General features: G+C 53.0%; 1 protein-coding gene across 3 annotated transcripts in view; it reads left to right on the forward strand.

The window, feature by feature from the left end:
* NTNG2 (netrin G2) overlaps nucleotides 1–13,381 on the forward strand; it is a 48,237-nt gene that overhangs the window by 23,205 nt on the left and 11,651 nt on the right. For all 3 annotated transcript variants that reach the window (XM_041406639.1, XM_041406638.1, XM_041406640.1), the window contains 2 exons: nucleotides 9,755–9,927; nucleotides 11,550–11,576. In XM_041406639.1, the coding sequence (XP_041262573.1) occupies nucleotides 9,755–9,927; nucleotides 11,550–11,576 (200 nt within the window). The remainder of the gene's footprint in view (nucleotides 1–9,754; nucleotides 9,928–11,549; nucleotides 11,577–13,381) is intronic.

Below are 13,381 nucleotides of genomic sequence, written 5' to 3' on the forward strand. Positions count from 1 at the left end.
ACGGACAACCAAGGACTTGTTACTGCTTCTACAGCAGCCTGGGGATGCTTGATGCTTCAAAGAGTTAAAATGCCCTTGGTGTCCCGTGAACACCTTCCTCCTCTGAGCCATGCACCTTTCCTGCCTGCCTTGGGCAGGATTTATTGCTTCAAATACTTTGATTTGAAGGAGGATTTGTTGCTTCAGTACTTTGGACTTGAGGCCACGCTGGTGGGATTCTCCCCAAACCAGCACTTTGCTCTCAGTTGTCCTCCTCCCCCCTCCCCAGCCCCCCATCAGCTTTTGAATTCACTGGCCAAATTTAATATAATTTAATAGCAACAGAGGTTGGTTCAAGACAGCAAATCCCTAAAAATTCTGTGAAAAGAGGCAGCTAGGGAAGGGGATGAAAACCCCTTTCAAACACACCCAGGGCTGGAGCAGTCACAACCTCTGCGAGACATCCAAAATTCCAGCCCGAGGGCGGCTGGGTGCGGGGATGGCCGGGCTGCGAGCGCCCCGGGGAAGCTGCAATGCTGCTTTTTAGCCGGGGCCAAGGCGAGACAGGTTGGGGTTTGTTGGCCGATCCCCGCCGGCCTCTCCCGGCGCTGGCGCCGTGCCGCCGTGGCCGCCTGCCCGCGGCTGCTGCAGCGCAGCGGCTCCGGCTCCGCTCCTGGCTCCGCTCCCCAAAAACTGCCCGACCGCATCCTCCTGGGCACACCCTGAGCGCATCCTGCAGGGCCGCAGGGAGGAGAGGGCTTTTCCTTGGCTGGGAGCAGGGGAAACGCTGAAATGTGCTTTTATCAGCTCAAAGTCCGAGTTGTGAGCTACAGTGAGATGCTGCTTTGCGCTGCTCCGGCTTGCTGGGCTGGCTCCCAGGAGAGAGGGACACTCGTGCTGGACAGGGACGAGGGCAGTGCCTGTCCTCTGCTGACTTTTCCAGCCCCCACGGGTGCAGGGCAGGGAAGGTGAGCAGCTGAGGAGCTGTGGATAAGTGCTGTATAAGATGGAGAAGCTCCCTGTGAATTTACTCTGCTCCTGTGATTATTCCAGTCCCAGCAAGCAGGTTTTTGCACTGAAAAGCAATCTAATTCCAGCTGTAAGCAAAGCCAGTTACAGTGCAGGGACTAAAACCAAATTAAATCTAGTGTATGGCTCAACAAGGGATGGGTTATTGAGAAGAAGAGAAGAGAAATCAATGTGAGCCTGACAGGAACACTGTGCAGGGAAGGGGGGAGGCAGGGTGGGCAGGGATGGGGATGGACACACACAGCCCCTTCCAGGACATGTTGGAGGAACAGCAGGAAAGTGCCTAGATAAAAGTAGGGTGGTGGTAGGGATCCACTACAGGGGGCATGGAAACAAGAAGGAAGATGATTGTGAAGAAATGAAGGGTCAAGGGCAAAACACAGCCAGAAAATTCCACCTGGAGAGCAGAGTGAGCAGCCCCGAGAGGCTGAAGGAGCCGTGCCTGGCCACAGTGTGTGCCCTCAGAGTGTGGCAGTGCCTGTGTCCCTGTACCACACCAGGATTTTGGCAGTGCCCACGGGGTGATGAGGCACTTGGCAGCTCATTTCCGGTTGACATTCATGCTCAAGGGAAGAGAAAACTCTTTATCCTCAGAGCAGACCATGAGCTCAGGTGGTTTCTTGTGCTGCTGCCTTCCCTGGTGGGTTCAGAACTTTCTGCGATCCTCTCAGTCCATGCACTCATGGCCCCCATCCAAGCACACCCTATCCTTCACACCAAGGAAAACTCCTCACCATGATCTCCCAGAGATTTTGGGAAAAGCAGAAAGAGAACAAATGACATGGGGACAAGGGGAAAGGGTTTTCTGCCTGCTCTTGTCCTGTAGGCCAGAGCATCTGGTGAATCCTGGGGGTCACTGCTTCATTCCTGGGCGTGGGGACAGTGGGCTGCTCCCTCAGGGTCTCCTCTGCATCTCCTCCTCCCACAGCCTCAGCCAGCTCCATCTCTCCGTGCATGGCTGACAATTTATTTTTACTCTCTTTCTTCTTGCTATCTTTTTTCTTTTCTTATTTTTCCCCGCTTTCTTCTTCCATCCTGTCCCTATTGATCTGCAGAGTAACTGGAGATGCAGAAGAGCCAGGACAGGAATAGACACAAGCAAGCCCTTAGTCTGTGTGCTGTGTATGTGCCAGGCAGGGTGGGGAAGGGAAGTGGAAGGATTTTTCCCCACAGATCTCTCTATTCACTCCTTAATTTTCTCCTCGGTGCAGCAGCGAGCTCAGGCACGGGTGAATGAGCTTTCCCTGGCTGGCAGGGCTGTGGTGAGAGCCACTGGTTCTGCTTCCATTGCACACTGGGTCTCTCTGGAGTAATTTCCTCGCCTTCAGAGCGTCAGTCAGTGCCGTGCTCAGCAGGGCACGCTCCATCACGGAGACATTAATAAGCTGTAATTGAAGTTAATGTGCCATGGCCAGGACATGTGGATCCAGTTAGGAGGAATCAGATTGAGCAGAAGTGAATCAATTTTAGGCTGGTTATTAGGATTTCTCCCCTCTGTCCTGCCCTGCCCCAGTGCATGCACTGTCTGTCTGTCTGTCTGTCCATCCTGCAGTGATGAGCAGTCTCTGGAGGAAGGCAGGAGGAGGGAGCACCCCTCATCACTGGAACAGAGCCTCCTCTTGAGCTGTGCTCAGGCCAAAGAGGCACCAGCAAGATGAGGTTTCTTGTTTTGAAGTGGCATTTCCTTTCCTCACTTCACCAATTGCTCTTCTTAGGCTTTCCTTGGCCTTCCTTGGCTGCTGCTTTGCTCACACAAAAAAAAAAAAAAAATTAAGGAAAAGGCCCTTTGTGCTCTCCTGCTTCTTTCCCTGGTGTGTTCTCAGTGCAGTCTCATGCATGGATGCTCTCCAGGAGGATTTTCTCTCCACATGACTTGGACAGTTTGTGCTGGTGGAGCAGAACAGCTTTGGCCAGCCTGTTATCCTGGTGCCAACAGGATCAGGCACTCCAGACCTGGAGGCCACCCCCAAAAGCACCTCCTGCAATAAAAGGAGCTGGAAATGGTCAGTGGTACCCACATGCAGGGGATGTATTTTTCTGCATTTGTGGTGAGTTTTGAGATGTGGAGAAGGTTGATGCTGCATTGCTGCTAAAGATGAATGAATTCCTGGTCACTGCCTCCTTCTCTCAATGAAGGCAGCTCAGTGCACTTCCCCTGTGGCTGTAGCTCAGCTCTAACCAGGGGTGCCAGCACAAAGCACATCCCCACTGCCCCTGAGCTGCTTAGCCCTGGCTGGACATTCCTTCTTCTGGCTCTGGTGTGGGAGACCTTCCAGCTAATCCTGAATTCTCCAGCAAAGCTGTCTTTAAATTGGAGAAAAGGTTTGGTCTGTGGAAGAGTCTCTTGTTGAGGGTCTCAGATTTTGTGTGGTGGCTGGTGAACATCTCTCCCTGAGGAGCAGGGTGGGGCCTGCAGCAAAGGGGAAAAGGCAGGACCTGGGGTGAATGATCTGTGAGAGCAGGGGCTTCCCCAGCTGAGCTGGGGCATCACTCCAAAACAGCCAGGGGCTCACCCAAACGTCCCTCAAGAACAAACCAAACACCTCTGCAGCCCTCAGCCAGCATTTGGCAGCTTTGGGATGACCACGAAAACCAGGGCAAGCACTGCCTGTGCCCGTCCCTGCTCCTTCCCCTGCAGCTCCTGGCAGACAGAACTCGGGTCCCAGGAGGCAGCAGCATCCTCGTGTCAAGGACAGCCACGTCTGTGCCAGCGCAGCGCCGTGCTCCTCGGCCCGTCCTCGCCTCCATGCTGGGCAGCCCCCAGAGCTGGATGGCTGAGCTTCCCTGGCATTCCTCCAGGCTGGATTTAGCTTGAGTTCCAGCAAAAACTTGCTCTTGGTCGTAGAGTTAAATTAAGTTAATGTGCAGCAATTGTTTGCTGGAGTCCTGCAAAGGTTTCGACTCCCACTGCAGCAAGGTGGGGAGGAAACTCTGAGAGGGAGGGAGGGAGAAACCCGGAGAGCTCCTCCCTCCCCCAGACACTGCTGACACTTTGTCGATAGCCAGAGACAGATGCCCAAGGTCCTGTTACCTGCTCCTGGCTTTGGTTTGTGAAGGGTTTTATTCCCCCTCCGATTTTGTTGCCGAGCTGTGTCCGGCCCTGAGCGGATAATAGAATTTCATCGATAGACTGAGGTGATGTATGTTAAAGCACTTAATATAAAGAGACTTCTACAGGAGCCCAAATTCAATTTGGCCAATGAACTCAATTGCAGGCATTATTGCATTCCAGGAGAAAAACCAAGAGCATTTATACACATTACTCTGCAAATATTTATGTTCACATATCCATGTGATGTCCTCTTCACCCTTCCTCCCTTCTGCTGGCCGACCCCCTAATGGGGAAGTTTGGGTTTGTGTTTGCTTTTTAAGAGAGCTTTGAATATAAATAATGTTCCACCAGTCAGCAGGATCTTGACAGCTGGTGAGTGTCAACTTATTTAAAATAAATAGCCTCTCGGATGGGAACAGTCAGCCAGCGTGCTCTCCACTTTGGCATCTTTTAAATTGTCTCATCTTTGTAACCCAAACCTCAAATCATTTTGGAGGGCAGTGAGGAGGGTTCCTTCCTGCTGGGAGGACTCACCTGTCCCTACCACACAACCAAAAGTAAAAACCCACAAGGAAAACAACCTGCTCACAACCCTCTGACCTAACTCAGGGGTTTTTTCAGTTCTTTGGCTCTGCACAAAGTAGTGAAAGCCAGAAGCCTCTCACCCTGGTTCAAGCTGAAAAAAGCCAACACATTAAAATAGCTTTTCCTCTCCTTCCGCCCCTGGATCACAGGCTCAGGGAAGCTCCCAGCCCTGCTCCTGGGATGAGCCACCATTGTCATCTTCATCCCTTGAGCCCTGCTCTAAGAGTGACAACAGCAAACCCCTGCCAGAGCGATCTCCCAGCAAGGAAAATCCTGATATAAATGCTCTCCACAAAGGGACTGTGCTTCTTCCATGGCCCAGCCATTAGAAGCTATTTTTACCTGCTTCCACACGCACAGATGGGCCAGAAACAATCCAACTCAGCACCCGTTATGCTTTGCCCAAAAGATTTGCTCCCTGCTTTTGCTGAGCTGCCAAAAGAGTTGCAAAAGAGCAGGTAGAAGTGGGTAAGTGATGGCCGGGCAGCTGCCGGAGCGTGCTGCGAGCAGCGCTGGGGATGACAATAGAGAGATGGAGAAGAGTTATTCATGTTTCCCCGAGAGCCCAGATCAGTTGAAACATCCTTTTCCTTGGGGACGGTGAGGAAAGAGCTCCCTTCAAACACATCATCCCGTGAGACTCATTAAAGGCTCATCAATTACAGTGAGAGCAAACAATTAGGAAGGCTCTGAGAAGCCTTCCTCCGGCCGGCAGTCATTAGCGGCTCTCCCGAGCTGCCTCTCCCCAGCAGAAAGGGAACAGGGGGGAAAAGCCAAGCCCAGGGGTGGAAAGGCAGGGGAGTGATGGCTTGGAACCCAGCAGGATGGGACCAGCAGTCTCCAGAGCATTCCTGTGGCCGTGCAGAGCATCCTTGTGGAGAGGAGCGTGCAGGCTGGGCTGGAGGGGCTTGCAGGGGAGGTGGTGGCCTTCTTCTGCTCCATGTCCATCAGTGTTGTCTCATGGGAGCTGGGCAAGAGTCACAAGGAGATGGAGCAGCTCTCTAGTGTCACTGCATTGGGTCTGAGGTGGTGCCAGCACCCCAAGGCTGCCCCATCCCTGCAGGAAGGGAGATGGATGAGGAGATGCTCCTTGCCTTTCTCTGCCTCGCTTCCCTGCTCTGCAAGTGGGGTTGAGGACAGAAAAGGGGTTTTAAAACAAGTAAGAATCCTTGGAAATAAAACAAAGGGCTGGGATGGCTTTTTAAAATTACTTCAAAAGTCATTATTAATGAAAGCTCAGGGAAAGGGGCTGTTTTCCCACTCCCAGCACAGAGGGAGGTTTGCTGCAGGTTTGCTGCACTCACCCCCTTCCTGTGTGTGGGCATCTCCTTCCCTCACACGTGGGCTTGGCACCAGGCACCTCTCCAGCAGCTCACTGCTGTGACCTCCAGGATGCTGACATGGAGAATTGCAGAAAAGTGTTCTTTATGGCTGAAAAAAAAAGGACACTTTCCTGTAAACTTTCCTCCGTGATGTTCCCTGGTGGAGGCATTGGCAGCATCAGAACCACACTGCACCACTCTGAAGAAAGCTGGATGACCTGCACTGAAATAAACTCATAAATAGCCCTTTGTGCAAACTGTAACATCTTGGGGCACACATTGCTCCGACCACTCCTGCTGGGAGCAGTGTGAGCCAGTTTTTGTTGGATGCCAAGTGCAGGGCTGTGACCTCCTGCCAGCCTGGGGCAGGGTGGGTGCTGCAGGTCCTGCTGGGGCTGCTCCCCACCCCTGCTGACCCTACACAGGCTCTGAATGCACAGTCAGCACAGCCTTGACCCACGAGCCAGAGAGGAGAAACACTCCCAGCTCCCCAGATCTCCTCCAGAGCCAGAGAGACCATATTGCAACCAGCACTTTGCTGGAGCAGCCCCGGGGCTGGAGCAGGGCCACGGCTCCCTTCTGCAGGACACAGAGCAGGTGTCTGCCCCGCTGCTGATTTTTAAGCCTCATTGCTAAGTAGCTCCTAACCTTTCCCTTCATCCTCTCCTTCCTGCGTGGCTGGGAGCCGAGGAGGATGAGCAGAGCGAGCAGGAGGAGCAGCTCCCACCCAGGGGACTGGGCTAATGCCATTTACTCCAGTCTCCACCAGCTGAGTCTTGGCTGGGGAAAGGCAGGCACAGACCATCGGCGTGTCCTTGGGCTGTGGGCCCAGAGGAGGAGGCACAGGAGCCTGAGGAAGGGGTTCAAGCTGATCTACTGAAGGCCAGGATGCAGAAACCTCTGCCCAAAATGGGGCTGGCTGAGGGTGCTTGGCTGTTCACCATTAAATAATGCAGCCTGATTGATTGGGCTGGAAAGTGCTGTGCTGCGGGGTCAGCCTGCTGGGGTTACAGTTCCCTGCTTAGATTGATGATCCTCAAAGGTCGAATTCAGAAAGCAATTCCCTGGTAAAATTGATCCTTCGGATAACAAAACTTTTGTACAGTGGCAAAGGGCCTAGCAGTGAGAAAAATCAGTGACCCGGGCACAGGCAGGCAAGGTGAACACTGCCTCTGCTTCCTCTTGACTCAATTTGCCTTGTTTACACCCGTTAGGAAGTGAGAAGCATGGGAAGAGCAGTGCTGTATCCCACCTGGCTGGGGGACATCCATGAAGAGAAGTGCTCTATCCCACCCGGCTGGGGGACATCCATGAGGAGCAGTGCTCTATCCCACCCGGCTGGGGGACATCCATGAGCTCCCTCCCTGTCCCCACTGGGCAGGAGGCAGCTGGGCAGTCCCAGGAGCTGGTGCTGGGCCCCCAGCCCTCCCCAGCAGCAAGGGAGCAGTGTGTGTGGAGGAGCAGATCCTTGTGACCCTCCTGCACACAGCTGTGCCTCAGCAAGGCCAGGTCCCACTGTGGGGAGGAGGATTTGTAGCTGGAGCCAAATTAGTGGTGAATGGGTTTCACCCATCTGCACTGGGAGCCAGAAACAGCCCAAAATGTCTGCTCAGCTCCTGCCAGGAGCAAGGATGTGCCACACGTGGAGGGGGTTGGTCGAGAATGCCTCAGGCCACCTCGGGGACCAGGTGGTGGCCACCCAGGGCTGATGTCCCTGCTGTGACTGGTCCGTGACTCACAGGGTCAAACACTGGAGCCAAGAACCACCCTCCACCTCATCCCAAACTTCAGGGAAAATGAGAGCTGTGACAATCCCTTCCATCCTTGCACTCACTCCCCTGGATCTCCTAAATCCCCCTAGGATGCTGAGGCTGTGCCCTGGAGCTGCCCCATCAGAGCAGGAGGGAGGAGAGCTGCAGCTCCTGGAGCTGTTACCCTGCTCAGGCAGGGCCCAGAGCAGCAGTGGTGAGGCTTTGACCTGCTTTAACCTGCTTTACCACACCATCTTTGCCTGCTTTGCTCCGTCTGCTGGTTTTGAAGCGAGAGAAGGAGGCCACGCCGTGTGGACACTGAATAATTCAGAGCCTGGCTCCGCAGCGCCCGGGGCTGGGCAGCGCCTGTGCCACAGGGCTGGGGCAGCTCAGCCAAACCCTTCCTCACCAGAGCCAAAGGGGACATGCAGCATCTGAAATGCAGCATCCCTGCTGCCTGTAGGCACCAGCCAAAGCCACTTCCTTCCCCTGGATCTGGGCTGAGCAGTCCCAGAGCAGCAGGGCTGTTGGTGCTGTCAGCCGTGACGCGGCGTCTCCAGCCCTCGCTCCCAAAGTGGAGCACGCTGAGCGTGTTTGTCTCTGCTCCCTGGGCCATGTTTTCTTCTTTCCTCCCTTTTAGAGGCTGCAAAATTCCCTCCTCTGCTTGTTCAGACACAGGGCAGGGTTGTAAGACGGGGAGAGATTGTTCATCCAGATTATGCTGAGCCTCTGAGCGGGGTTTGCTAGAATTAAGGACAGGGAGGGGAGGGAGAGGAAACAGAGAAATCATACATGAGGTCAGCTTATCCAGCCATGCGTGAGGAGAGCATGGCAAAGGCGGCCTCAGTGGGTCAGGCAGGTGGCTGGGGAGCTTCTCTGGGGGCTCCAAGGGAGAGGGAAGAGGCACCAGGAGCAGGGGCATGTACCAGCACCCAGACTCCCAGCTCCAGCCTAATACAGGCTGTTTATCCCAGTGCAGACAGAGCACAAGGAGCAGCAGGCCATGTCTCCTCTGTTTAATTCCCTCAGCTCTGCATCTCCTGAGCCCTGTAAAAGGAAGTGCTGCCCCATCAGACTTCTCCACCCCTGCACAGAAGGCACAGCATTACTGTTTTCTAATGCTTCTGCTTCTGAGAGTGTAAATTATTGCACAAAGCAGGGAAAACCGTCAGGCTGGGCTAGGGATCGGCTGTCTGGAATGAAATGAGATGTTTTGGTCCCCAAAGTCTCTGTCTGATGGCCTCAGCTCGGGCCCAGGAGTCACCAGAGCCACGTGTGAGTTATGGGCTCAGGCTCTGCGCTCTGCACAAGTCACCTCCGGAGCCTGAGCAACAGGAATTATTGTGCACAGAGATAATTATTCCCTGCATACTGCACTACAGCTCATTAAAAGTTTCTTAATGTTTGCAAATTGCTGAACAGCGTTTTTAGTTGTTGCCTGCTCTGATGAGGCGGGGACTAGCTGGTGGATGCTGGTGGTGGCTTGTTTTCTGTGTTATTTTGGTCACAGCAAGCTGGGGCTGTGCTGCACAGAGGGAGGAGGGTTTGTGCTGGGCAGCCTCACTCCACGGGAGAAAATGCTGCTGGTTTTGGCACAATGCACAGGGGACAAGGACTGAGTGCCACCAGGGTTAGCCCAGTCCCTCCATCCCAAGCCAGACTGCCTCCAAGTCACAGCCTCCATCTGAGGTAATTACCCAGATTCCTGTAACAGCCTGACATGTGAGGGACTCCTTCCTGGTGTCTCAGCTGCAGATGTTGACTTGCCATTAAGCAGTCTGTGCTCCTCAGTCAGATGGTGGGAGTGAAGTGTCTCATCTTGGACGAGAGGCTGCAGATCTGCCCCGGGTGAGGAGGTGGGCATTGAACCCCAGCACCAGATACCTGGGGAAAACTGCTGAGTTCAGTGAGAAAAACCTGCAGGAGAAGCAGGGATGGGGTGACCAGCCCAGCCTTAGCACATTTTCAGCACTAGACTGGAAGCAAGCAGGAGCAGCAGCAACACCTGACAGCTCTTCCCCGTCTTCTTCCTCCAGGTGTAAATGCAACCTCCACGCCAACCTGTGCACCTTCAAAGAGGGCAGCCTCCAGTGCGAGTGTGAGCACAACACCACGGGCCAGGACTGTGGCAAGTGCAAGAAGAACTTTCGCTCCAGGTCCTGGCGAGCAGGGTCCTACCTGCCCCTGCCCAACGGGTCCCCCAATGCATGTAAGTAACCTGCAGGGAGCCAGCCCTGCCCTGGGCTGCAGCACGCCCACAGAGGGGAGGGGATGCTCATTTGATCCTTCTCCAGCTCCAATCAGTGCAGGATGCTCAGCTTTCAAAAGGGAAATGGGTTCTTACTCTGCCTTAGTACACAGAGAAATGAAAGAGGATCTGGTGGATGCAGAGGTGATGTGCTGGGCTGGCAGAGGAGTGGTGAATCTAAATGATGGTCAAGAACAGGGATGATGACCTTAGGCCAAGATACAACCACGGCTTCAGGGCAATGCCAGTTATTGTCCTTTGACAAAGGCGTTATTGAGCATGGTGCCCAGCAGCCATGGGGCTCTGGGCTGGCCCTGCTCACCTGCAGGAGTGCTGGCTCCTCCCTGGATCCAGTCTGTGCTTGCTGCTGTCCCCTGCACAGCCCCAGCCTCCTCCACTTGCTGCTGGAACGCATCTCTGACAGTGGCAGTGCACAAAGGAGATGCAGGATGCATTCCCACCATGTTCCAAACAGGGAATTGGGGCAGGAGACGCCACAGATGGGCAGGTTCCTCCTGGGCTCCTGTCCACCCCACATTAGCAAACTTGTTTAAATGTCACAAAGCCACAGTAGCCACTCCAGCCTTTCAAGCAGCAGCTTTGAGCATTACCAAAGAGAATCTTTTCTCTCCCTCCCCCCAAATTTTTTGAAAGATTTATGTGCTTTAAGATGATCAAAGCTGAAATTCAGGCTCCCAAGGCCGTGACGGGAATGTTTTGTGTGTGCCAGGGCTGGTAGACGAGCAGGTTCTTTGAAAGGGAACGAGCTTGTCAGCTCCCACCAAGCGGCTGCATTGCTTCAAAGGAGCCTGGGAGAGTTTCTGGTGCTGACAGGCACAGACATGCTGTTCTCTCTCTTTCCCTCCCCTCCATTCCTTGTGTCTCTTTCTATTTCCCTTTTTCCTCTCCTCTTCCTTCTCCCATTCATCTCTCTTCCCATCTGTCATTCAGTCTTCTTCCTCCTCCCCACATCAACATCCTCTTCCTCTGCCCCAGAGGCAGCTCTCTGAAGCCCTCTGCTCTTGGTAGTCCTGCCTCTTCCATCACTGTGCTTTATATTCACACAGAGCTGAGACTTTCCATGATCCACCCATGTGTTACAGCAGGGAGGCCCTTGGGTATGTTTAAAAACAGACTGGACAAGGCACTCAGTGCCATGGTTTAGTTGGTGAGGAGGTGTTAGCTCATAGGTTGGACTTGATGATCTTAAAGGTCTTTTTCAGCCTAGTTCATTCTGTGATTGTTCAGACCCTACGGCTTGTCCTCAGCCCAGTGCTCCTTTGTGCTTGTCCTTTGCTGGGCTGTCACAGCAGCCCAAGGAAATGGTTAACAAAACCCATCAGCAAGGACCACGCTGGTTTTCCTTCCCCAGGTGAAAGGCTTGAGATGCCAGGAGCCCAGACAGCGTTGTCTGGCTGTTTCTGTGCTTTGACAAAAGCAGCTTTTAAGCTGTAGCAGCAAACTGATGTGCCTGTGAGCAAGCCCCAGCTAATTAACTGCTGCTCAGTCCCATGTCGTGTGTCTGTGTGATCTTCTGATGGTGTCCTGCTTCCAGTGACTGGGCTTCCTCTTGTTTTTTCCAGGTGCAGCTGCAGGCTCAGCCTTTGGCAGTAAGTAAAACCCTGACTGAAATGCTGGCATTTAACACCTCGGTGCATGATCCTTGTGGATGTCACTAGGAAAAAAAATATGGTTATTTTCTATCCATTATCATTTTCCAGGCAATAAGTCTTCCCTAATTGTGCCTCGTTTTCTGTCCTGTCAAAGAGTCTTATATTTTCTTCCTCTGACTCCAGCAGCCTCATTTTGCCTCTTCCTCTGGCATGGTTTCCCCCCATGAGGTTCGTTAGTATGGCAGCCGGAAAGGAAATAAAAAAAGACTCTTCAAAATCACCAGTGCTGGCTGTGAACTCCCCCCCGCAGCCCCCCAGTACTGCAGAATTCTGCTCTGAGAAGGAGCTGGGTGTGAATTATTTGGCGTAGAACCCAGTCTGGGTCACCTTGGGCTATCAATAAAAAAGCATCTAGAGTGTGTGTACATCTGTATGTACACGTGTATGCATATGAACAAATGTCTGTGAGGTGTCAGCAGCAAAGGCAGAGCTCAGAAGGGATTTCTGCTGCAAGATTGATGGCAGGAGAGGGCTGCTTATTTAACAAAGCTGGAGGTAGTTTGATATCAAAGAGCCTGGAGTTTTGGGTAAGCAGAAGCCTGGGTTTGAATGCTGTGGTGCAGAGTGCCCCTCCAGAAGAAACAAATCAGGGAGCTGAATGAATAATGAGTTCTTTGGTTTGCAGGCAAGTGGGAAGAATTGGAGGAGGAATCGTTTCAGGGAAATGCAAATGCAATTAAGAAAAATGCACCTAGTAGAAAAATAGAGGACAGGTTTTCTGGGTAAATGAACCATATTTAGATTTTTAGCAGTTAATTACTTGAAATTTTCAAATAAAAATTAAAGGTCTCCCTTAAATAATTCAGGATTTTTAAGAAATAAATGTTTCAACAGCTCAAAATATTCTTCACCTTTGTCTTCAAAACCATTTTGATAACTTTTTTCCCTCCCATTTACAAAGCTTGGCAACCTCAGCACTACTTTTGTTTCCCTGGAAGCCGGGAGGGTGCTGGGAGCGATGTGCAGGAGGAGGACAGGAGGGATTTATGTCCAAGGCCAGTTAAGGAGAGATTATTTAGCCCACATAGGAGACTAGAAGTGACCTAAATTAAGTATTTAAACTAGCTCAGGGCTATTATGAAATTAAGCACGATAATCTGCATGAAGCAGTGGGACAAACAAGGACAGGAGGGCAGCAGGTGTAAGTTAAGCAGGAATTTGTGTCCCAGTGTTATTTCAGTCGGGGTTGTTGTGGGGAGAAGTGGGGTGGGATCACTCCTGGCTCCACGGGGGCTCTGCTGACCCCCAGCCATCCCAAAATTTGAAGGGTGCCACTGGAAACAAACATGTGCCAGTGGTCCTGGTTGGGTTTGATGGTGCCAGGTAATTTGGGGAGGGGTGGCAGCAGGGAATTGGAGCACGACTGGGCATGTGGGCACCGGGCAGTGGGAGCCCAGCTTGGCCTGGGGGCTCCTTGGCATCTCCTGCCCGCTCCTCACCCATCCCTGCCCAGACGTGCCTTCATCTCCCCCTTTCAGCTTAATTGGCAATTAGTTTATGATGGAGCTGTAAGTATTTAAGCCAATATCTGCACCAACAGAGTAAGCTGATCCAGCCCCAGCCTGCAGCCCCTGCTCACACACACACACACACCCCCTCGCTGCGGGCAGCCTCATCGAGCCGCCGTCGCCTTAATCCCGCCAGTGTCCCAGTTGTGACAGTGCTGAGAAATCAGTCACCAGTTCAGGCCAGCCTCACGGGTGTGCAGGCTGGCATGGAAACCCACCATGCCCCCAGGAAGT

The sequence above is a fragment of the Onychostruthus taczanowskii genome, unplaced genomic scaffold (assembly GCF_017590055.1).
Source record: "Onychostruthus taczanowskii isolate IOZ18803 unplaced genomic scaffold, ASM1759005v1 scaffold25, whole genome shotgun sequence".
Lineage (NCBI taxonomy): Eukaryota > Metazoa > Chordata > Aves > Passeriformes > Passeridae > Onychostruthus > Onychostruthus taczanowskii.